The sequence below is a fragment of the Heterocephalus glaber genome, unplaced genomic scaffold (genome assembly GCF_053883595.1).
Source record: "Heterocephalus glaber isolate CG9 unplaced genomic scaffold, H.glaber_assembly_v1.0 deba00001072, whole genome shotgun sequence".
NCBI classification, from domain to species: Eukaryota; Metazoa; Chordata; class Mammalia; order Rodentia; family Bathyergidae; genus Heterocephalus; species Heterocephalus glaber.
In genome coordinates, this window is record NW_028258189.1 from 2619682 (window position 1) to 2642575 (window position 22894).

Here is a 22894-nt window from a genome sequence, read left to right on the forward strand (position 1 = left end):
ACCAGGTGTGGTGGATTCACTGATGGTCAACTTGGGATGCCCGGCAGAACCCAGTCAGTGTGGTTCTGAGCCTGGAAGACCCACCTGAGGATTTTTGCCAATGACATAAAAAGAAGACCGGAGGGAAGCTTGCTCGCTCGGGGGCTGTTGATTTTCTTGGAGAAGCTTGCTGTGGCTGGTTTTCCTGATGCGAACTTGGCTGTTCTTGTTGTTGGAGAAGCTCGGGCCCCCGATGTGGCTGGGAATGACTGCAGTTCTCATCAGGGGAGCTCCGATCTTCGCTTTGAAAGTCGCTTCCTGGCTCCAGTGCAGATCCCTCAGGCTGGTGGCACAAACCCTTCATCCGGCCAGTGCAGGCTTTCTAGTTTGCACCACTGGCCTTTGGGCCTTCGTGGTGTAGATCCCACATACAGAGTTGCATGAGACACTGCTGTGGGCTCTAGGCCTCTGGCTGGGCTCATGGAGCACACTGCCTTGGGCTCTAGGCCTTCAGCTGGACTTGTGCAGGACATTGCCATGGGATCCAGGCCCTCCCCTGAATTCTCCGGGTCTCTAATACATGGACAGATCTCTTACACTCCTCTGCATACAACTTTTTTGGTGAATATTATAAAATGATCCTTTAAATTATGTGACCTGTATTATATCTCTTCCCTTGCAAAGCCTGACTACAACACCAGGCATTTCTACAGTGCGTGTGAGGGTCTAGGTTTAATGCGAAATTAATAGATATTATTTTCTTTTTCAGGAGGGCATGCGGTACTCCCTACTAAGCTGGGAAACTCACAAGACTGAGTTAGGTCACAGCCATGGGAGTTTTCAAGTGAACATACAATTCTGCATGTAGAAGGGACGGAGCTCTTTCCCAGATTTGTGGTCTGGGACAAGCTGGAGACTGAGGATATGTAATCAGCTTTCTGGTCTTCTACCATTAGAAGCATAGGATTTGGGTTCAAATGCAATAAAGGAGAAAACTGACATTCCAGAACAAACCGCCAGGACCGTGTTGTTGCTGGATTGTTACCTGAACTGCAGAAGGAAAAGAAAACCAAGAACAAAAACAGCTTCCTTCTTGCTGTTCATTATTGGAGCTTTCATTTTCCTTATAGTTTTTTGCTGGGGCTGCTAGGATACATTTTCCTGTATCTGTATAAGCAACATTGTATTTTGACTTTCACATTACTTGCCTCTTCATGCTGTGGGTTAGAAAACTTACCAATAATAGCAGAAAAAATTGTAATTGTATAGGAAAATATACTAGCAGCTTCTGAGGAAGCAAAATTAACTGAAGTTCCACCCTCTGCTCTGTGTATTTTCAGATGTCTGCTCTAGCAGGCTGCCTAGCTTCCCACCAGCTCCATTTCCTTATTTCCACGAGAAGCATGAGAATATGGAACCAGGGAGCATTTATAAAGTGGTAAGTATTTCCTAGCCATTTGTGGGCTGGTGGCTCTGACGGGTTATGAAGCAAGGAGAGAACTTTAACCACTGTCAACCAGTCATTCTTTTCAATCCTGGACGCTCGGCACGTGGCCTTCCGCAGTACGTCTAACCACCAGATGCAGAACATGCCACATGGAATCAAATCCCTTGAGGTGAGCGCAGAGTTCACTCAGAGAAGCTACGATGCTTGGCATCAGATAGGGGCCAAGTCCCTGGACAGCAGGGGTTCCAGCCAAGGAGGGAGGACTCAGCGCACGGATGTGAAGAGCTCCTCCCCCCGGAGTCTGGCACGATAGTTAGATTCACTATGGGCACCACTGCCCATAATGGATCCTAGGGGGAAGGAGGAAAGGAAGGGAGGAGAGGAGAGGGGGAAGGCGCTGCAGAACACAGGAAAAGAGGAAAGCAGGAAAGAGAGGAACTGGATATGAGAGAATGGAGGGAGCAAAGAAGGGTTTGCTTGTCCCCGACAGCAGTGCAGGAGTGAATTGCACCCAGAACTCATGGTCCCTTGGAAGAGGCCCTGAGTCACATCTAGTGAGGGAGAATCCCAAGGAGGCAGTGGGTATTCTATTAGGTTTGATCACCTGCCTGGCTCATGTTTTCAGAGTCTGCACCCTCCCCACCCCCACACACACGCTGTTTTAGAACACTGTCTATCTCGGGCTGGGGATGTAGCTGAGTGGCACCGCGCCTGCCTTGCAAGCAAAAGGTCCTAAGTTCGACCCCCCCAGTACCAAAACAAAGCAAAACAAAACGCATTGCCTATCTATTAAGATTACAGAAATTTTTTTAAAAAAATTCCCCCCATCACTAGTGAAGACTATCAAACTGACAGCAGAAGTTTCTTGTTATGAACTCAAATCTTATTATTTTTGAAGGAGTTTCTTAAGCCCTCTATCCATTTGTTCAGGGTGAGTATAAAGCTTAAGTAGTATGGGGGCTCAGTGGAAGAGCGCATACCTAGCGCCCCTGAGGCCCTGGATTCCATCCCCACTGAGAAAGAGATAGAGATAGAAATGGAGAGAGAGAGAGACAGAGAGACAGGCAGAGAGACAGAGAGAGACAGACAGGAAAGAAAAAAAAAATCTGACGTCTCTGCTGCATGCAGGTCCTCTAGGTTCTACTCAGAGGGTCAAGAATGACGAACTTCCCCTCCGCAGCACCCGAAGCAGATGCTCCTAGATTTAACCTGCCCCCCACCACACACTGATGAATCAACCCTAGACTGAAAACACGGTAAGTCAACGTGCCCTGAGCAAACTTTGCCTCCAGAAGAGACCGGCTTAGCAACACGGGCTGCTCCTTGAGTGTCAGTTGTTTCTCTTCGTGATCTTGTGGCTGATTAGGAGCTCTGGCTCGCTACCACTTGCCTCACTTCTGGGGACAGCTTTCTACCACAAACTACTGGCCCAGAGAAAATGCCCCAACTGCTCCCCGATGAACTGCAAAGATAATGTGAACGGCAAGCCTCTCGCCTAAGACATCAGACAACACATACACAGGGGCACCAGAACCAAGGCAGGAAAAAGTAAAGAAGGTGAAAAGAGCCAGGCCGCTATTAAGGTTAGGAGAGCTACAAAAATGCATCTCACGTGATACATGTTTAAGTTTATACGCAGCATGAGAAAAGATCACGTGTGTATTTGTTTGATCAGGTGTTAATGTTCTTTGACGCTGTTTTACCGCAGTTTTCTGGATCTTTTCTCTTGTCTTTTAGAATTGTCTGGGAAACTAAGCTATTGATCCAAGGGAAAAATATACAGTTAGGGGAAAATATACTGTAAGTCGTGGGCAGAAATGCATCTTACTTCTGCAAAGGATCGGGCCGTCTTTGGCTCTTCTGGAGAATCACAAAAGGCTGTAGTAGTCATCTTTTCATCACTGGGACCACGTGTGTGACATAAGCCACCTCAGTGCAGGGCAGGTGTATTCTGGCTCACTGCAGAGATGTCCGCGCCACGGGCAGCTGGCTCCCAGACAGAAGCATCATGGCTCCAAGACAGAAGCTGCTCACCTCATGGCAAAGAGGAATCAGAGAGATCTCAGAGGAGCCAGAGAGGAAGGGGCCAGGGACAGGATACAGCCCCCAAAGTGTACACCCCCAAGACACAGCCAGAAGTGCGCTTTAGGAATTCCTTAGGCATCTCACATGCCATTCAAGTTGACAGCCAAGATGAACCATCCACAGGCACTAAAGGATAACTTGTCACTTGCATCCAGATCATATCACTAGCACAATTTCAGTCTTTTCCAACCCAGCTTGTAACCAAGAAGCCTTCACACATTCAGGTTTGTTTCTTTATTTTTGGTACCGGGGATTGAACTTGGGACCTTGCGCTTGTGAGACAGGTATGGTGCCACTGAGCTAAATCCCGTTCTGTTTCATTTTTAAGAGAAGAGGTGTCCTCCATCATGTGCATGCAAGAGATGCTTTGGAAAAATGTGGAAAATAAGCCTTTAATGCAATGATGCAATTGAGCTTTTCGTGTCTGTGGAGGTGCTGAACCCCAGGAGAATTCTCTGTATTCTCTTCTACAGTTGTCATGTGGTTGTGCCATTTCAGGGCCAGTGAATGGGAATTCCCGTGCCAACATATTTTGGCTCCCAGCAAAAAGGAACGAAGTGCATTGTCCCCCAAGAGTCCTCCCCTGGGGTGGAGTGAATACAATACTCAAGAGTGACCCTCTCCAACTATCTCTTGTCCTGGAAGTCTGACGTCTTTGTCATCCACTTCTATGCATTTGCTTAGTTTTGCAGCAAGTCTGCAGGGGCTTCAAAAGTCTGTCAACGCCCTACGCTCTTTCTCAGGCACCAAGCATCCCTGGCACAGAGGCCAATTCCAGCGCACAGGCGATCACTGTGGTAGTCGGTCTTCATCCTGGCACTGCGCCTGTTTTCCCTGTTAACAACTCTCTGTCTGTCTGACAGGTGTGCAAAGCTATGCTGTCACAAAAGAAAAAAAAAAAAAGAACTCTCTCATCGGTGTATCCAGAAAAGGAACCAATAATGAGAATTCTGAAGTCTCCCACTAGTGGGTACCATCCTACTGTAAGAACCCCAACTAACACTTCTGGAATGAGCCTGCTCTGGGTGGAATTGTGTCCCACAAAGAACGAATGTTGGACTTCTCAGGTTCCTTATTTGGAAAGAGCCTCTTTCTGCTGAAGAGTGCTCTTCAGGGTGGGCCTTAACCCAATATGGCAGACGTTCTTAGAAAATCAAGGGAAGACAATAGGACCTGACTCGTGGAAAGGACAATCACAGACAAGGAAAAGGGAAAGAGAGACCTGGAATAGATCATTTTCTGACAGCCTTTCATGCGAATTGACCCTGCCGTCATTTTGATCTAGGACTCATGGCCTCCAGAACTGGGAGCCAGGACATTTCTGTTATTTAGGTCACCCAGTTTGTGGCGCGTCGTTAACAGCAGCCACAACAAACTAACACGGAATCCAGGAAGGACTGCATTGGGGACACAGTTTCCTTACAAACTCGCTCCTGAACTGTCTTCCCCGAGGACCAGCGTCTTCAAAGGAAAGTTGCGAAGGCACTGCCTAGTGGAAAATCTCTTACAGCAACGGCTCCAAGAAGGCCTAATTTTATCGAACACGTACTATGCCCTGGTACGAAGCGCCTAGCTTGCCTCATCTCCTTTAAGAACTTCATTTCACACAAGGGACAGCTGAGTCAGAGAGCTTCACCATCGACACAGATGCTGAGCTGAATTCCTACAGAACGCTTAAACGTGTACCCGGAAGGCAAAATAGGATCAGAGCTTTAAAAAAAAAAAAAGGTATTTTCTGAAAATGACAAAGGACAAAAAAAAAAGCTTGTAGATTGCACTCTGGTAGGGTTGGAAAAGTGAAAAACAAAAAGAGTTACTAAAAAGCTGTAGGAAATAATAGTAGAGCCCTCCACACAGACTGCAATGACTTCAGAACTTTCCTATGAGGTTTGCAGAAGTCAGGATGCGCGCAGCCTGGACGCCGAGAGGAAGGCGCGCCACTGCGTCTGTGCTGTGCGCCCGACCCGCCCTGGATCCAGAGCCACGGGGAAGCGGGCGGGCGAAACCCAAAGGCAAACTGACCCAGGGCCTGGCGCCTGGGGCTCAGAAGAACCTTTCTGAGAAGCCTGTGACCGACATCATTTGGCTGCAACCCTGTGCCTCCTGGTGATGTCATCCTGAACATCTTGGCGACTTCTTTTCTTCTCCACAGTCCCTTGCCTGGCCCCTTGTCTCCCTTTCCAAATTCAAGCCATGAATTTACCCCCCTCCCTCCGCCCCGGAGTACAGGACTAAGATTCCCCACGGGAGTTGGCCGAGCGGCCCTGCCTGGAACGTGAAAGAAACGAGGTGTGAAGGGGAAATCCACGCGGATGCCCATGCGGCGCCCGCCCGCGCTTTATTTCTGCTTCGCGGCTACCCTACAGCGACTGCCCGAGAGCGCACTTGCGCAGATTCCGCGGGGGTGGGGGTGGGGGTGGGTTCGTGCGCGTGCGCGGCGAGGCCCCTTGCCGCGCTTGTGCGCGGCGCCGGGTGAGGTGCGCATGCGCAGGGCGGCTTTGCGGAAGAGCGGGCGGGCGCGGAGCCGCTTGGTGGGACAGCGCGCGTGCGCGGGGGGAGGGCAGCGGGTGCGCGCGCCCCTTCCCCGCCCCCATCTCCGCTGCGTCTCCGGCGCTATGGCGGCGCCCGCGCCCGCGCCCCCGCCGCGGCCCGTCACCCACCTCATCTTTGACATGGACGGCCTGCTTCTGGGTGGGTAGCCCCCGGTGACGGCTGTCTCGGGAGCGCGCGGGGTCGGGCACTTGGGCGCTCCGGGCCGGTGGAGCGGAGGGGCGGAGTCCCGAGGCGTCCGCCGCCCCCTGTCCCGGCCAGCCGGCGGGTGCCCGTGGGAGCCGCATCTCCGCGGCCCCCGCAGCCGCTTCCGGTGGGGCCGGAGCACGTGGGGGCGCTGTCTCCGGGGGCCACCGTGCGCAGCGGGGCGCGGCCCCCCTCCCCCCCACCGCGCACCCCGCTCCCTCCCCGCCACCCGCCCGCGCGACTGTGGGCAGCGCCCGGCCTCAGTTTCCCCCGCTGCAAAATAGGCGCGAGGGTACCTGGCTGCTTGCTCCAGGGCTGCTGCCGGGGACAGACGGTGGTGGTAGCAGCATCCTAGATCCCTTCTGCTGGCTTGGCCTCGGTGAGGTTGGCAAACATTTCCAGGGTCACAGCTGGACTCAGGAGGTGGGGATACAGGCAGGCAAGGAGGGAAGTCCGAGTCTTTGTGGATTTCAGCCCTGGAGCAAGCCGCTAGCAGAACCAACCAAGGCCAGGAGGGCAGAAGTTGAGAAACCCTGCCCAGTGGCCCGCCTGCTTGGTCTTGCTGAAGGGTACCCCAACTGCAAACCTGCGCAATCAGAATGTGCGTTGGAATCCAAGTGTCTGAAAGTTTGGGAAACACTGGTCTATGGCAGGAGCAGATACTTGGTGATGTACCCCACAGACTCAGTCAGTTCTAGCAGACAGGAGCTTTACCAGAAAGGTATCCAAGAAGAATTCAAGGGATAAGACATTCAGTCGATAAACTCCAGGGACAAAGGTGTTGAATTCTCCCCAAGGCCTGCACAGAATAAATGCTACCAAACGTATGTTCTGACCTCCTCATTACCGGAAGGCTTCTTGGGTCTGTAAACAAGACTCCCTACTTTGTTTAGACTGTTGACGTGATTGCTTCATCCCACACAACACTGCTAGGTAGGAGGAAATATTTTTATTTGAGTAATTAGAAACAAAAACACAAGATTGAGGATCAGAGAGGTAAAGTTGTTTTGACGAGGTCTAGCAGCTAATGAGGAAGAGAGGCTAGAAAGGATTCCAGACCCATTTAGTGCTAAGAATAAGTGATTATCTGCTCATTTTAATTTGAGAATGTGACCTGGGCTCCAAGATCTTATTTCTGAGTAGTTCAGCTGTAATGAGACGTGATTTTTTTTTTTTTTAAGGGATGCAAAATCTAGTCTCTTCCTTTCTTTTTTATGGATACAGATAAAAACTCATGAATTCCAGAGGAGGAAAAGGAAGTCCTCACAGAAATCACTAATTAGGATGAGCAGTGTATGTAGCTTGGAAATTCGAAATTTGTAAAGCTCCTGGGATTCGTAAGCATAGTTTATAGACATGGACTTTCTTAATCAGGTGGTCAGGAAGTTTAATTGTCGAATAAATTCCTTATTCCCTGAAGAAGAGTCCACGCAACCTGCTCTGAGAGGCTCTTGAATTTTAATGCAAACCAAGATGACATATTAGGAGTAAATTTGTAAATGAGCTTGATGCCGAATTCTAATCCAGGTTTTCACACACCATATGTAGCCAAGCTCCAAAGAGAACAATGTAGCCCACCTCGGATTCCTTAGGGGGAAGTTGCCAGCCGGGATCTTTTGGGCAGTTGAGGTAGATCGCATGGTTTATGAACCGTTGCGCTGTGCGGCTAGCCAGTTCCTCAGAGCTTGTCACAGAACTGATCCATGCCATTTGGAAAGATAAAACCCAGCTTTTTTTTTTCCTCCTCCCTCATTTTCTGCCTTCTGTCTGCTTCCTTGCCCCTAACACTCCTTTGAGGTGATTAGATCTCACAGAACTTCCTCAGAATTTTACCTTTGCATCCTCGGGTTTCAGAGTGTCTCCTATAAAACACAGCTTTCCAAAAAAGGACTGCTGTGTTTCTTGTAGCTGAGAGAAGTATGCCAGTTCTTTAGAGCTCCGGTCCAGGATATCCATTGTTTGCCTAACAGTGGATCTCCAGGGTCCCAGGAGCCCTTGTTCAGCTCCTCTCTTTTGCTTTGGAACTTGAATACCTTTATCCAGGAAGCTGTCCTGGTCATTGTCACCCCAGTAAGGTACTTCTCAGGGAACTGAAATTGGAAAGGAAACCATTTCATGGGGAGTACTTACCTTACAGGGGAAGCTCCATTAATCAGACGAGAATGAGGAAGTAAATGGATATTTTAACAAAACTGTTGAGGAAAACACTGGGCACTTCACAGTGCTTTCAAAACAGATGATGTTGGTAGTTTTCCTTACAAACAGAAAGGATGCTCTGGGGGTCTTTGTTGTTTGTTTGGTTTTTTAATCTTTGCCCTTGTCCCCAGGATTGAACCCAGGGCCTCACACATTCTAGGCTGGCACTTATCCCTGAGCTCTCCACCACCAACTGTTTTTATTTTCATTTGGGCACAGGGTCTTCCTAGGTTGCCCAGGCTGGCCTGGAAATACTGATCCTCCTGCCTCAGCGTCCTGGAGTGGCCGGGATTACAGGCCTAGGCCACCTCTCCCAGCTCAGATTCATGTTTTGTTTTCACTTAACACTAGGTATCAAGCAGCTGGGAGTTACCGATTTTGGCTCTCGGGTCATTCAGAGAGTGAGGAAAGGGAACTGAAATCAAGAACAGTGACAAAATGTTGAAGGAAAAAGAAAGATGCTAAGTGTCTCAGTATCTCAGAACTTGGACTGGGAAAATTACCTAATCTGTACATAACTGAAATGAGAAAAGGTGGGCTATGTTTCTTTAGAGAAGACATCTGTTGTCCAGAGCGACTATAAAAATCAAACAGGTACAGATGAAATTGGTTTGATGTATTTTAACCTAGCTTAGTTTCTAGAAGCTTGTTAACTGGCACATAGTCTAAGAAAATCATTTAATTTTTTCGCATTTGTTTTTGATAACTAGATCTTCAAAATGTATGTGTATTTTTGCAGTTAGCGTTTCTCACGTTGAGCCATCTCGCCTCAGGTGTTCCCTAACCACATCCGATGAGTGGCTGCAGACCCAAAGTTGGGGCCACAGCTCCACCCATGTGCTGTGGGTTATGGCCACCGTGGCAGGGGTTGGGGGGTGGGGGGGCTGGAGGTGAGCTGGACGTTTTAAGAACACTCAGAATTTGCCATTTGGTTATATATCATATGTGGTGTACATCAGATGTGTTTTCTAGGAGTCTGATGCCGTTACTTAAAATCCTTTAAAAATCAGCAGAAAGTAATACAAACCTGGGAGGGGAAGGCATATTTGGCGTTTTCGTGGAGGAATGAGCGATCTAGCAATACTGAGCAACAATGAGCGACGGGCGGTTGTATTTCACGGTCGTGTGGTGGCGTCAAGACCTGTGCTGTCCTCCTTTGCTTCCCCATAGCTGTCTTCTTGCCCAATAATGGCACTGCAGATGGTGCAGAAGAGCCCGCTGCACCTCAGGTCGCACGAGACACACGAAGGTCCTGGAGGCAAGGCGTTTGTGGAGGGCACGGCGCACATGGTTTTATTTTACCTGGGTCAGTGAGATGTGAAGGCTAGACTGACGCCTTGGAATAGAGGCATCTAAAACACCTCGTTACAGTATGATTAGTGAGCAACAGTGTTGTTTCCAGAAACTGGAAAGCAAGCGTTGGAATAGAGGAAGCACAGGACACCTAAGTTCATGTTATGGGTCCAAAGACCCTTGGAGACGAGGTTCTGTTGTTGGCTAAGGAAAAGGCATCGTGTTATCTTCAGGGCTGGACACCCTTGGGATCCTGTTTTCTCACAGACCTGAACCATGTCAACTTGGAGTTTGTTCTTGTAGTTATCCATTCATTGCCTAGTACCGCCATTCTTGTTTCGAGAATAACTGAGCACAGGTGTGAAATAAATGCCCTTCCTGTTCTTTCTCCTGGCTTCCCATTCCTCTCAGTGTGGCTTTATTTGGAATCTTAGCTATGTAAACTGGATGGAATCAGAGGAGAACAGTCATCACTTTCTTGTTTGTTATTTTTGGAACAAGTTCTTTGTTCTTTTGTCTCCTTGAAAAGCTGGGTGGTAGAGGATCTATTGGTCTCTTTTATATGATTACTTGATCTTTATTCTGATTCTTTTTCCTTTCTTGTCTTAAATATCATTTGAATATCAGTTACTCTGTCATTTGTCAGGGGTAGATGGAGATTTAAAGCAGTCTTTAGAAAGCAATTGCCTTCTAAGAAATGTCTGCTGGAAACAGTCCTTGTCTGAATTTGCAGGTTTCTAGTCAGACCTTTCCATGAGGCGTTGGAAAAGCGAGGCACAGTGGCTATGAGCTGGACTATGGCGCCCCTCCAAACTCCCCTATTGCACACTGATCCCCAGTGTGGTGATGGTAAAAGGTAAGCAGTTACCATGTGGCAGCTGTGTCCTGAAGATGGGAAGAGTATCCTGGTAAGAGAGTTCTGCAGGAACCTGTGTGTCCTGCCATGTGAGGGCCCAGCAAGGGGGCACTGTCTATGGCACAGAGAGGGTCCTGGCACCCACCTGCAGAACTATAAGCAATACGTTTCTGTTGTGTACAGATTATCTAGTCTAAGGTGCTTTGTTGTAGCATAAGTCTGAAGCAAGATAACAGCCTTTGTGTAGGCAGGAGGTAAGATGTTATACCACAATGAATTGAATTTGAATATAAAATTTCCAGCATCGAGTATAAGTGGTTACCAGTGACTAATAAATGCAGCCTTTAATATATTAGAATCTTTTAGTGTTTCAATAGCAGGGAGGTAAGGGTGTATTTGTTTTTTGGTACAAATAATTATGATATAAGAGCCCCTTTGGCTCCTAATGAGGATTTTCTTGGAAAGTAATAACCTTAACACACATGTACTAAAAGGGAAACGTGCTTTCTCCTTGTTTGCTCGCAGGTGGGCTATCGTACAGGCACGCTGTGAGCAAAGTTTGGTAGGTAGACGTGTTAGCTTTCCCTCAGCATGACAGAAAACTGTGCTAATCAACTTAGGAGGAGGAGGAGGAGAGCTTTACTTGCGTTCATGGTTCCAGAGGTTTCAGTCCATGGTTACTTCCCCCAAGGTGAGGTAGAGCATGAAGTAGTGAAAGCTGCTCGCTTCTGGACAGGAAGCAGAGAGCAGGAAAAAAGGGCCAGGGGCTACTGTCATCTTCAAGGGTGCTGTCACTCATAACTTCGGCCGTGGGCCTCCATCTTGGGCAGATTCTTCCTGATCCTGTCAGGTGGGGAGCAAGCCTTTGGCACACGAGCTTCCCAGGGACATTGAAGAATTGAAGATCCCGCACGTAACTGTAGATCACCACCTTTCCTCCTCCCCCTTGGTGCTCTGCCCTCCTCAGGGTGTGTCCTGTGAATCCCATCATTGGTAATCGATATGGGGCTTTTGCTCATGGCCCTGGGGTGGGAAGTGGGGCTCGTGACACCCTCCACTGTCCCCTGCGAGTCCTGGGAGTTGGGCCAAGGGACGTGCTCTGCTGCTCTCGATGATGTTCTCTTCAAAACCTGGTGCCGATGGCGCAGCCATTCTGCCGGGTGAGAGAGCAGACTGGCATTTGTGCGACTCCTTGGCCCCTCAGGCTGCCGGGTCCACTCTGGATGGAAAGTGCAGATGCTCTGGGTGCGGAAGGTGCAGGGCCCAGATCTGCGCTCAACACCCAGAGTCCATCTGCTTCACATGGGCCTCTGCTCAGGGCGGAGAGGGTTTCTTCCGGAGGACTTACAGCCATGTGTGCTCTCAGCCAGGACCACCCGGCCTGCAGAACCTTCTGCCGCGGCGGGAATGTTTGACTGGCTTTCACTCAAGTTGAAGCCGTGGGCAGCACTGCTCTGGGTGAGTGAATGAATATACTCCTCCTTTATCCGTTCCGAAAATATTATGCCAGGTGCTGGCATGGGGGCGGGGAGATTGCAAAATGAGTCCTTTAGCGATCCTAGAGTCCAGTTGGGACTTGGATGACACAGAGTCTAAGGCCATGTTGTGGGCGGGTGAAGCCCTGCTTTGAGTTGAAATGGGCGCGGCGGGTGTACTGTTGAGGACAGATGGGAGCAAAGAAGGGATAGGAAGATGGCAGACCAGAAGAAATGGCAGGGTGCTAGGTAGGTTGGCTGACGCCAAGGAGAGAGGTTTTCATCAAGCAAAGAGTTTATGGTTTACCAAAGCAGAGGAGGAGCAGGAGAAAGGACGTGAAGAGGGAAATGGCGGGGGAGCAGAAATCAAGGGAGGTAAGAGGAGGGAAGGAAGGAAGGAAGAAAGCCAGGAAGAGGAGGGAAGGAAGAAAGAAAGCAAGGAAGAGGAGGGAAGGAAGGAAGGAAGAAAGCCAGGAAGAGGAGGGAAGGAAGAAAGAAAGCAAGGAAGAGGAGGGAAGGAAGGAAGGAAGAAAGCAAGGAAGAGGAGGGAAGGAGCAGAGCGGGTGGAGAGGCCGTGCGCTGAAATGTAGAAGCGAGGATCGCGTCTCAGCCTGGGATTTTCCTAGTCTGTCCCAAAGTTCCGGTGGGTAGTTGTGTCCCCGTAGCCTGTCTTGAGTCTGTCCCCATTCTGGACTTGCCCCGTCCTTTCTCTGTGGTGGTGTCTCCCGTGTTCTTCTGTCTCCCGAAATTAATGTCGTCAGGCCGGGCGCTTCTGAAAGTTGAATTCTGTGTCCTGCGGGTCTTGGGGACCAGGTAAATATGCCCTCAGGGCAGGTAAGCAGCCCGCCCTTGTCCTCTGTGGTGCCCCGTGAGTCCTCTCCAGGGGAAGCCCAGGACCCCAGAGGCCAGTTGCAGGGGGCGGTCCTCGTGCCAGTGTGTTGTGCTGGAGGAAGGGGGGTCGCAGCTCTGCCGTGTTTCCACTCACGTTGGAGAGAGCCTGGTCGCATGGGCCACGGCGGGGACTGAAGCCCAGGGATCCATGCGCTCTGGCCATAAAACACAGGGGAGGAAGAGCAAGGCTCCGCTCCCACCGGTGCCAGTGCTGCCTAAGTTGATCACAGAGCATGGTCGCTTTCGTGCCCTGGGCATGTTCGAGATGGGGGCCCTGGCCACGCGGTCAGGACTCCTGGACGAGCACAGGCTGATGGTAAGCAAGTGCACATGCCAGTGCTGTCTGTGGAAGGGCGACCTGGCCGCGGTTGGCCCGTCCAGCCCTGCCTTGGTGCATCTTCACAGGGCAGTGCGCACGAGTGCTCGGAAGGGACCGAGTGTGTGATTTCTCAGCGCCTGCCCCAGGGAAAGGGACCAAGACCCTGGGCACGTGCACCTGAGTCCAGGCCTGGCAAAATGCAAGATGGGCGCAGACGACCTGTGAATGCAGGAGGCAGAGCACAGTTTGAAATGGAGAGAACAATAACTAGTGCAAAGGAACGCTCGACAGCAGCAAAAGAAGTGTGTGTGACGTGACCCTCCGAGGCAGAGACACAGGCAGAGAGGGAGCAGTCCTTTTACCCAGTGCTGGTTTGCAGCACAGGGCGAATGGTCGGAGTAGTGCGAGTCCCAGTTTGCAGCCCCGGGGCTCTGAACATTTGGGACACTCATCACGTACGCAAGCTGAGACCCTTGCGGGGAGCATGGAGGGGACGAGGGAGGCCACACTGCACCCTGGCGCCTCGCCCTGAGAGATACAGGCGCCTCTGCAGTGCCCACTTCCCTTCCGGGCCACCGTGTGGACCATGGGACTGATTATGCTCTGCTGGGCGTGGAGCAGTGTGTCCTCGGGTAGTCTTGGGGGGCTGCCAGCAACGGGTGCTGTGAACCTTGGTGAGCTTCGGGGTGTCACTCCAGAGGGGCAGAGCAGGGAGCCAGGGAGTCCATGTGTAAGGAGCCAGACACTACTTAAAGAGAGGAGCGTCAGGCACACATCGTGACGAGCGAGGTTCACCTCCTGGAGTGATGCCCGTTCTGGTGTAAGTCCTCTTGTACCCAATTCTGTCGGTGGCATTAGGGCCCCAGGGGTTTCCTGCTTATACTTGTCAGTTTCCATCGCTTTAGCAGTGGTTTAGGCCTTGCTTTGTTTCCTCATTATTTTTCTTTTTTGCTTTTCATTACCTGCTCATGGTAGAAACGTTTTGTGTGGTGAAGTTGCTATACGTGGATGTCGAATGCCCCTCAAAGACCAGGAACTCGGCCGTGTGTTGGGCAGTAGTGGGCCCTGCAGCGGCCTTGTCAGGTCTTCAGGCCACTGGCGTGCTGCCCTTCACTCGGATAGTGGGACCCCAGCCCCTTCCTCTCCGCGTCCCAGCTGGGAGGCAGGTGACTCTGGTATGCCAGACGGTCTCCCTGCCCATGCACTGGAAGCTCCAGTACACTGTGTGCACACACCCCCTTTCTGTCCATAGGTCAGCTGCCTCAGACATCTCATTACAGTGATGGAAAGTGAACAGCAAAGTGTTCCCGAGAGTGAGCTGTCCCCGTCCCGTCCGTTAGCCAGCCACGTGTTGACTGTGGGCACGTCTGACGTCCTCAGCAGCCCCCCCCCTCCGGGTACTGGTGCCGAGGTACGCCTTTCAGCAAAGATCCACCGAGTGACGTCTGCTGATCTGATTAATAACTGATTGGGAGTAGATGTGCAGAGCCCCAGCCCCTGTCAGTGGAGGGGAGACATTAGCTATGTTTCTGAGTGAAGCCTGGCCCATGGTCTCCTGCCTCTCTGTTCCCTCTGGTGAAGTACCCATCCCCAGGGCCCCAGAGGGCTGCTCACTCCCCACCCCCTGGTTCCAGGCACGTCACGGACAAAGCGTGGTGTCTGCTAGGATGCTAGGGCTTATTGGGATGAATCACAAGTCAAAGACCACGTCCCGTGTCTGACCCAAGGCCCCTACTGTGCTGTTGAGCCTGATTTTGCAAAAGAGGTCTAATCATCTGAATATATTCTGCAGCCTGTCTGTGATTAGTGATTATTATTACATAAAGATGAGCAAGTCTTTCTTCACTTAGGGCAGGCACGGTACTTGGGAAGTAGCTGAAGAATTTAACATCTGTATGTGATCACGCGGGACGGTGCACCAGTGCCTGCCCTGACAGTGGCCCTGGCCCCATGGTTGTGACCTATCCTGAGGGCTGCTCTATGACTGTTGTGCAGTCTCTCTTCCCTTCTCTCTGTCTTCCCCCTTTCCTCCTCCTCTCAGCTTCAACAAAGGCTTGTGCTGTGGTGTTGCCAGCCTTTGAGTCCCATCCCACACCCAAGTCTTCAATTTCTTCTGCTCCCCTGCTCAGAGGCTCCAAGCCCCTACCCAGTTATCAGTGCTGCGGTGCCACTTCTGCGTCCAGCCCGCTGTCCTTTGATTCTTCAGGCCCTCGGGCTTTTTCCTGGCCGTCGTCACAGCTGATGAGTGCTGCTATGTGGGTCACATTGCTGTGTTCCAGGGCCCCAGTGTGTTTGGACGGAGGCACTGTGGCAAGGGGTAGACTTCTCCATCCTCGGGAATTTCTGTGTTTGCCTCCCTGTGCACTCTGGCATGTTCTCTTAGATTCCTGTCTCACGGGAATTGGGTCCCAGCTGGTTCTTCAGTAGTGTCCAAGAGGATCATTCACGCTAAAGGAATGGCTTCAGCCTTCATCCTCGGGTGTGTGAAGCCCTCTCTCCCACTGCGTTGGATTCTCTGTGCTTGCTTACACGGCCTTCACGCAGACGTGAGTTATCCCCAGGTGTGGCTCCCTTCTGCAAGCTCGGGCCGCATCTTGCCACCCATCTTGCTCAACCAGTTGTGCTGACCTCCCAGGTGCAGAAGAGCCTGATGAGAGCCCTCGGAGCCGCCCACTGGGTCATTTGAACAGTCCGCATAGCCAACCCTGAGAGGTGGTCACCACAAATGACTGACTGTGGCTGCAGACAGGCAGCCCCGCTGCTGGGAGAGTGGTGAGGCAGCGTTGAGTTTGGGAGCCCTTTAGGAAACGCATCCTCAGATGCATGCGGAGGGCCCTGAGGGGAGGCGGCGGTGTTCAGGGCGTGCCTTCATCCTGTGAACCACAGGCTGTCCTGGAGTGCCAGCCTCTCAGACACTGAGTCCAGCTCCCTCCCTGCCGCGACCTGGCCCCCAGTCACACAGCAGGGCAGGGCAGGGCAGGGCGTGTGCAGGGAGGCGGGCGCTCCCTGTCCACCATGTTGGCATGTCCACGGGCTCTCGAGGACAGTTTCTTCAGGAGAGAGCGTGGACAGAAAGTCAGCCTGGGAAGTGTGCCTCCCTGGGAATACCACCTGGCTCCCAGGAGCTGTGGGAATGAGCCAGAGGGGGGAGCAAGGCCCAGAGTGTCCCTGGCTAGGGCACTGTGCACAGAGGAGGGAATGGGAGGCTTGGGAAAAGGGGGCTTTCGTGGCTGGAGTGGCGCTTGCTCAGCAAACCCGAACCCCAGCAGCAGGGGTGGAATCAGGTGTGGCCGGGAGCAGTGGTGGGGACCCTTGGGGCCGTGCTGAGGGATTCCGACGGTGTCTTCCAGCCTTCACAGGTTGGCAAGCAGAGGACCAGGGATGTGTGCTTCTGATGATAGGGACGATGGCACGCACATGCTGGCCGACTTGACTTGTGAGACATTCTGGGCCTGGCTGTTTCCTGTAGCCCACGTAGAGAAGAACCGCAGACTGGGTGGTTCCCAGTGCCAGGGGTCGATTTCCCGATCGTTCTGGAGGCCAGTCATCCAAACCCAGGGTGTTGGCAGGGCCGTGCTCCCTCTGAACCCCAGGCCAGCTTCCTGCCTCCAGTGTCCGCTCCTGTCCTCTGAAAGAGTGCGGGACACGGAGCCCTGGGAGCCCTGAGCTACATCCTCGGCCGTTGTTACTTCATTTTGACTCAGGGTCTTCACGATCCTCCTGCCTCAGCCTGCCAAGTAGCTGGAATTACGGGTGTGCCCAGCATTTCCAGCTCTTCTCTTAGAAGGCCTCCTGCCATTGGGAGAGGGCCTCACTTAGATGACACAGAATCAGCTTCTCTAGGGATCTGACCTAATCATGTGGGGGAAGACCTTGTTTCCACATAAGGTCCTGGGGTTGGGAGATGGCCCAGTCTTCGTGGGTGGAGCACTCTTCTGCCTACTCCAGGGACAGGCAGGAGGTGGATGGGAAAAGAAGCCCAGCCTGACTCGAGGCACTGGAGCTCACGGCCACGATGGAGAATCAGGGAGAGCTCCTGGCAGCCTTCAGGGTTTCTGTGCAGCAGTAGAGACCAGAGGATCCACACAGTGCAGGCGCAGCCAGAGTTGGGGAGGTGGTCTGGGAAGGGTCTAGAAATTCAGCTGTTTCGTCTTGTGCCCCACCCCGGGCCGTGGTGGTGGCTGCTCTCATCCTCCTCCGCCGCCGCCTCTGCCTCCCCGGCTCCCTGTCATCCTGTGCTCCTACAGCTGTGGCTCCCTGGCCGTTCTCTAGTCAGCCTGGGATGCCTCCCCTGTGTCCAGCTGTAGAAGCTCAGCCTTTATTGCCACAGAGATGTGAAGAAATTCATAAACGTGAAGTCCTTTGTATCCACTTTCTTCTTTCCTTCTTCTTCCAGCTCAGTGGCACATGCCAGGGAGAAGTAGGGGCACAGCTCCAGCCTGCAGGAGGACTTGTTGTGCTTAGCAGTGGGGTGCACCACGGCTTCCCAAGGGGGCCTTTTGCAGAGAAGGGAGATGACGACGGACAGTGTTGTGCGGTCCATGTTGGTGTCCACTCGCCATGCCCAGGGTGATCCCGGACGAGAGCTCTCTCCCTGCTGTTTGTCTGTGCTGAACATTATACTACAGTTTTCTTCCCAAAGTCGTTCCACCCACCAGGTGCCATTTGTCGCATCCAAGGGACATGAGGGATGCTCTGTGTTGTCCCAGCGTGACATTCCCAGTGGGAGAGAAGGCTTGGTAGGCGCCTCCTTGGGGCTTGGCAGAGTTGTCCTCCCGGGCACAGGTGGGACCCTTGAGAGGGCAGTCATTCTCGTCATCTTCCGGAAGAAAGGCCCTCCGGCTCCGCCACAGGACAGTGTCAGCGGACCTGGCTAGAGAGGCCACAGCTGCTGGCTGGGGCTGGGGCTCCCGGTCTCCTTTCCGGGAGGGAGTGCAGAGTGTCGGGTGAGCAGCGGAAGCTCACAGTCGTTTGCAGGCACACTGGGGTGGACGCCAAACTCCACGTCAGACTTTGGTTGTGCAGCGTGTCTCACCCAAAGGCCGGGGGCTGGGTGCCTTCTGACCACTCTCGGAGCCTCTGCCCTTGGCACGCTGGCCTGACTTGTGGGACCGCCAGCCCCTGTGCCAGGACACAGGACACCCCAACACCGCGACAGAGCGGATGCACTGGGCCCCTTCCGTCCTGCCTTCCTCTCAGTACACTGTGGGGAAGGTGAGAACTAAAGTGGAAGGAAGAAGGACTCTCGTTCTGTGTGTGCCCTGTGACCCTTAGGTGTCATTCGTTTCATGTCCTTAATGAAATGCTGAGGGTGACTAATTATATCCTGACACCTTCCCATGGCCCTGTATTCTCTAATTGTATCCAGAGTCGAGGCTGCCAGAGTGACCACAGGCCCAAGTGGGTTGGGGTTTTATAGTCATAAATATATTCGTAAAGGATCATTTTTGTATTCGTAGACATAGGTGTGCATCTTTGCTTATTCATGAATCCATCACCTCAGATCCTGTTGCTTCATCTGGTAACATCATTCACTAGAGTCCACACCAGAGTATAAACAAAGGAGGACCCAGAATCATTTCCATGGGAAGTGCTTGCATAATTAGAACCCATTTCCCTACATGGAGAAGTTAGATGTAAAAGTTAGATACCCACAGCAGTATTCAGAAAACCTTCCTGTACCTGCTGTCAGTTTTTCTCCTGGCTGTCCCAGACCACCTCCTATCCCATTTGAGTACCAGCCTGGCGTACCGGGAGCATAATTGCATTCTAGGGCACAGGCTCTCCTACCAGGGTTGCTGGATTCCAGCCCTTCTGCGGTCTCTGTTCTGCTGAAAAGCTCAGACCTGCACAAGGGCTGATGTGTTAACCAGCCCTGAGGTCCCTGGTGAAATTCCTCACTTTCTCAATCTGCTCCTATTCACTTTGGTTTTAAAAAATGTACAATGGTGATTCAAAACGCTCCTGTTCTTTAATCTTCTAATTTCTGCTTATTCTCCACCTTGTAAATCTGTTATGATTTCACAGGCATTTTAAAGAGGTTCTAACAGTGACTCCATGGACACATTTTCTGGTAAACTTCACGGTTGTAAATATGTTGGGCCATACTGAGAAAGCTCATGTATTGTATTTCCTTGTTGAGTACTGCCCTAGCTTTCCGTCACAGGGCCACTGATCAGTGCTTGCCCTACAGCAGCATACGAAGAGGAAAGGTTTATTTTGGCTCTCAGCTTTGGGGTTTTCAGTGCCTTGGTGGGTGGCCTATCATGGAGGGAGTGTGTGGGGACAATGCAAAGCCAGTTGCATCCTGGCCATGATGAAAATGAGGAAGCAGAGGGGCTGGGTCCCATCATCCTCTTCAAGGGCACAGCCCCAGTGACCTCAAAGCCTAAAAGCTCCACCACCTCCAGAGCAACATGGCCTGGTGACTGAGCCCGCAACACGTGGGTGTTGGGGGAATGCGTGTGCAGACTCCGGCAAGTCCAGAGTGCGTTTGTCTGTCTTGTCAGACGGAACCCTGTGGGCCACCAGTGGACTCCTGAGTCTCCCCAGTGAGGTTGGGAAGAACAACCAAGCTAATTTCCAGGTGTCCAGAAAGGTCTGATAATGCAGTATCCCATGCAAGTGCACATAATTCAGGTAGGCACTTAATAGTCCATTTGCAGCATTATCCTCATATCCCAAACCAAGTGGGAGTATAAGTAATAAAATAATAAGCAGCACAAAAAGGTACATTAGGTGATCTTTCTCGTTTGTATTTTGGCAGTGCTGGCTTTGGCCATGAGCTGTCCCCACCCCTACCCTTTTTACCCCTTTATTACTTTGAGACTGGCCTTGCTAACTTGGAAAGTTTCCCAGGCTTGCCTCTTACATGTAGCCTTCCTGGCTCGGCCTCCTAAAATGCTGGGTTGGCCGGGACGCACCACCATGGCCGGCTTGGCCGTGCCCAGCTGGTCTCATTGCTGGTACACATCTGTATGAAGGCTTCAGAAGTTGAGTGACGCCTGCCTGTTAAGGCGGTTCTGCTCCTAGGCCCATCCTCGTTCCATTGAGCAGATCCAAGTTCTCCTCCCGGGAACTCGATCTTTTCACTTTTTACTGTATGTAAATATCATGCCGCCTAAATCCTGTGACATTTGAGCTTGACGAACACTTCAACACTTCACGTGCTTCCACTGTACTTCCCACATTCGTACATGTCCTAGAGATGGCTATTAAAGCGGGTGTACACGTCCTAGAGATGGCTATTAAAGCGAGCTGTCTGCTTACATCCTGGAGCCGCCTTGTACTTAGTCCGGCTGACCTACAGGAACGCTGTGTAATGCCATCCCCCTGACACAAGCTGGAAAAGGAACATGATGCTCGCCTTAATTACACGTCAGCCAGCTCTTCCGTGCAGGGGGAGGTTCTTGCATGGGCCGACCTTCCCTTGCTGTCGGAGCGAGCACTCAGGGTCAGGGGCCCTTGGAGGAGGCGAGCAGGTGTTTCTGAGCCCCCTCCTTCGGGCCCCCCATGTGTGGAAGGCTCTCAGAACCTTGGAGCTGCTCCTGTGGTTTCTACACGGTGCCTCCCATCAGTCCAGCTCCCACTCGGTAACTTCTGTGTCCAGCAATGCATGATAGCAGGGAAGCGCCCCTCAGTGCTCTGGGATTCCTTGAAGTCACGCATGAGCCAGTGCATAGTATGCAAACATAAATCCTTTTGCAAAGGGACCTGGCTCCTCCATATTCTTAGTCATTTCCTTCATCCCTCCCTCATCTGAGATTTTTTTTTTTTGGTACCAGGGATCCAACTCGGGTCCTTGCACTTGAGCAGCAGGAGGCAAAACCACTGAGCTAAATCCCCAGCCTCCTCATCTGAGATTTAAAACAACAAAAAACTGTGCCTGTCTTGGACTTTTAGGAAAAAGGAATACCGAGTAGGTGAAGATCGACAACCCAGTGTTGTGGGCTGGTCTGTGGTCTTCTCTGATTGGTGTCTCCAAGCTCAAGCCCCCAGGACTTCAAAATAGCTGTGTTTGCAGATGGGTCTTTAAAGGGGGTGAAAGCAGGCTAGACTGGGCCCCACTGGCATTGGTACACTTATAACGGAGGAGCGGAGGGTACAGACACAGGGACACCAGGCCGGGTGCAGACACGGGAAAGTAGACATCTGCACATCCATCCAGGGACAGGCCTTGGGAACAGCCAGCCCTGCCCACACCTGCACTCCGCTTCGGGCTTCGGGCTTGGCCTCTGGGGCTGAAGAGAAACTGTTTAACGCCCACCACACACACCCTGGGTGTGACTTGGATTTGCCGGCCCTAGCAGAGGAATCTGCCCAGCACCTTACAGTTCTGATTCTGTGAAGGGATCCGTCCATGGGGACCAGGGTCTTAGGGGCACTGCTCTCCCAGAAGGAGGCAGTGAGTTGGCCAAGGGCCATACCTGCACTGCCAGAATCTGCAGCTCTGCCTTTGGAGTCCTGCAGTCTGAACTTCTGTCACCCCGCACAGTCCAGCTCTCTGATGTCCCTCCACCCCCAGAGACACAGATAATAATAAGGAAGTGCCCAGAGACATGCTGAACCAGCCTGGAGTGCAGGCACTTGTGCACCTTAGCAGAGGAGCCTTGCTGATGTTCATTGCTGTTACAGTCCTCAGTGTTCCTTCTAGATCTCATAGTGATGTGCATCCCCACACAGCTTTCTAAAATGCAGTGTCTGCACTGGAATGCAAGCATTTGTTCCCACAGGCCCTGGGTGACTCAGGCTGTGATAACAATGGTAAGGATAGAAGCAGAAGGGTAGCCCCTAGCTGGGGCAGTGCCACATGCCTGTAATCCCCAAGCTACTGGCGAGGATAAGGCAGGATTATTGCAAGTTTGAGACCAGCCTGGCCACTTTTGTGAGACCCTGTCTCAAAAGAAAAAAGAAAAAAAATATATATATATGTGTGTGTGTGTGTGTGTGTATATATATATATATATATATATATATATACACACATATATTTATTTTTTAAAGGGCTGAGGAGGTAGCTTAGTGGGAAGGCTTTTAGTTCAATAGCCAGTCCTTCATGGCGGGGGGGGGGGGCATTCATCCTCAGCCATCACTCTCTTAAAGGTGTAAAGAGAAACTCTTAAAAAGCTTTAGCAGAAGTTTGGGGTGGGGGGAGTGGCTCCTCTGTGCATTGTGGAGCACATTGGGTGGTTTTCCTGCATTCACAAAGCTTAGGGACATGTAGATCTCACATTTTTCCCTCAGCCTGGGACATGGGGAGACAGCTCTGAACAAAAGGGTTGGGCATGGGTCCATCCAGGCTGAGCTCTGGGATTCAGCTCGTCTCAGAACACTCCAGAAGAGCTGTGCCCATTGCCTACGTGGGGGCGTCCTAGTGGGACCGTGTTAAGTAGGAAGAAGGAAAGCCTCCACCAGGTAAACCGAGAAGAGTCAGGTTCATGCATACGATTGCCCTGCAGAAATGAAGGCCGGGCGTGCGGTGTCTTTGCCCAAACTGGTGGCCGCAGAACTCTGGGAAGTCGTTAGACACCATTCTATCAACCATCTGCTCGCATTGACTTCTGGCTGTGAACTCCACATTAAGAAAAGATTATAATGTTTGTGGTCTTGATATGTGC

General features: G+C 51.8%; 2 protein-coding genes and 1 long non-coding RNA gene across 9 annotated transcripts in view; 2 read left to right on the forward strand and 1 right to left on the reverse strand.

Annotated features, from left to right (window-relative positions):
* The window catches only part of Sts (steroid sulfatase), a 169396-nt gene extending 162633 nt beyond the window's left edge, over positions 1-6763 (reverse strand). Inside the window, exon 1 of one of the 3 annotated variants that reach the window (XM_004867344.4) lies at positions 6544-6763. The gene's annotated coding sequence lies outside the window, so the exon portion shown is untranslated. Of the gene's footprint in view, positions 1-6171; positions 6353-6543 lie in introns of those variants that run through there. The other 2 variants (XM_004867349.4, XM_004867343.3) reach the window with 2 other exon arrangements.
* Pudp (pseudouridine 5'-phosphatase) overlaps positions 6046-22894 on the forward strand; it is a 338048-nt gene continuing 321199 nt past the window's right edge. For 3 of the 5 annotated variants that reach the window (XR_015450778.1, XR_015450776.1, XR_015450777.1), the window contains exon 1: positions 6046-6202. Coding sequence is in view for 2 of the 5 variants with exons in the window: in XM_004867350.4 (XP_004867407.1) it covers positions 6127-6202 (76 nt within the window). In the remaining 3 variants the exon portion in view is untranslated. Of the gene's footprint in view, positions 6203-10469; positions 10593-22894 lie in introns of all 5 variants that reach the window. The other 2 variants (XM_013066493.3, XM_004867350.4) reach the window with 2 other exon arrangements.
* Positions 14695-18735, forward strand: LOC147828450 (uncharacterized). Its single transcript, XR_015450779.1, has 2 exons — positions 14695-15823; positions 15913-18735. It is a non-coding gene; the product is annotated as an uncharacterized LOC147828450 (long non-coding RNA).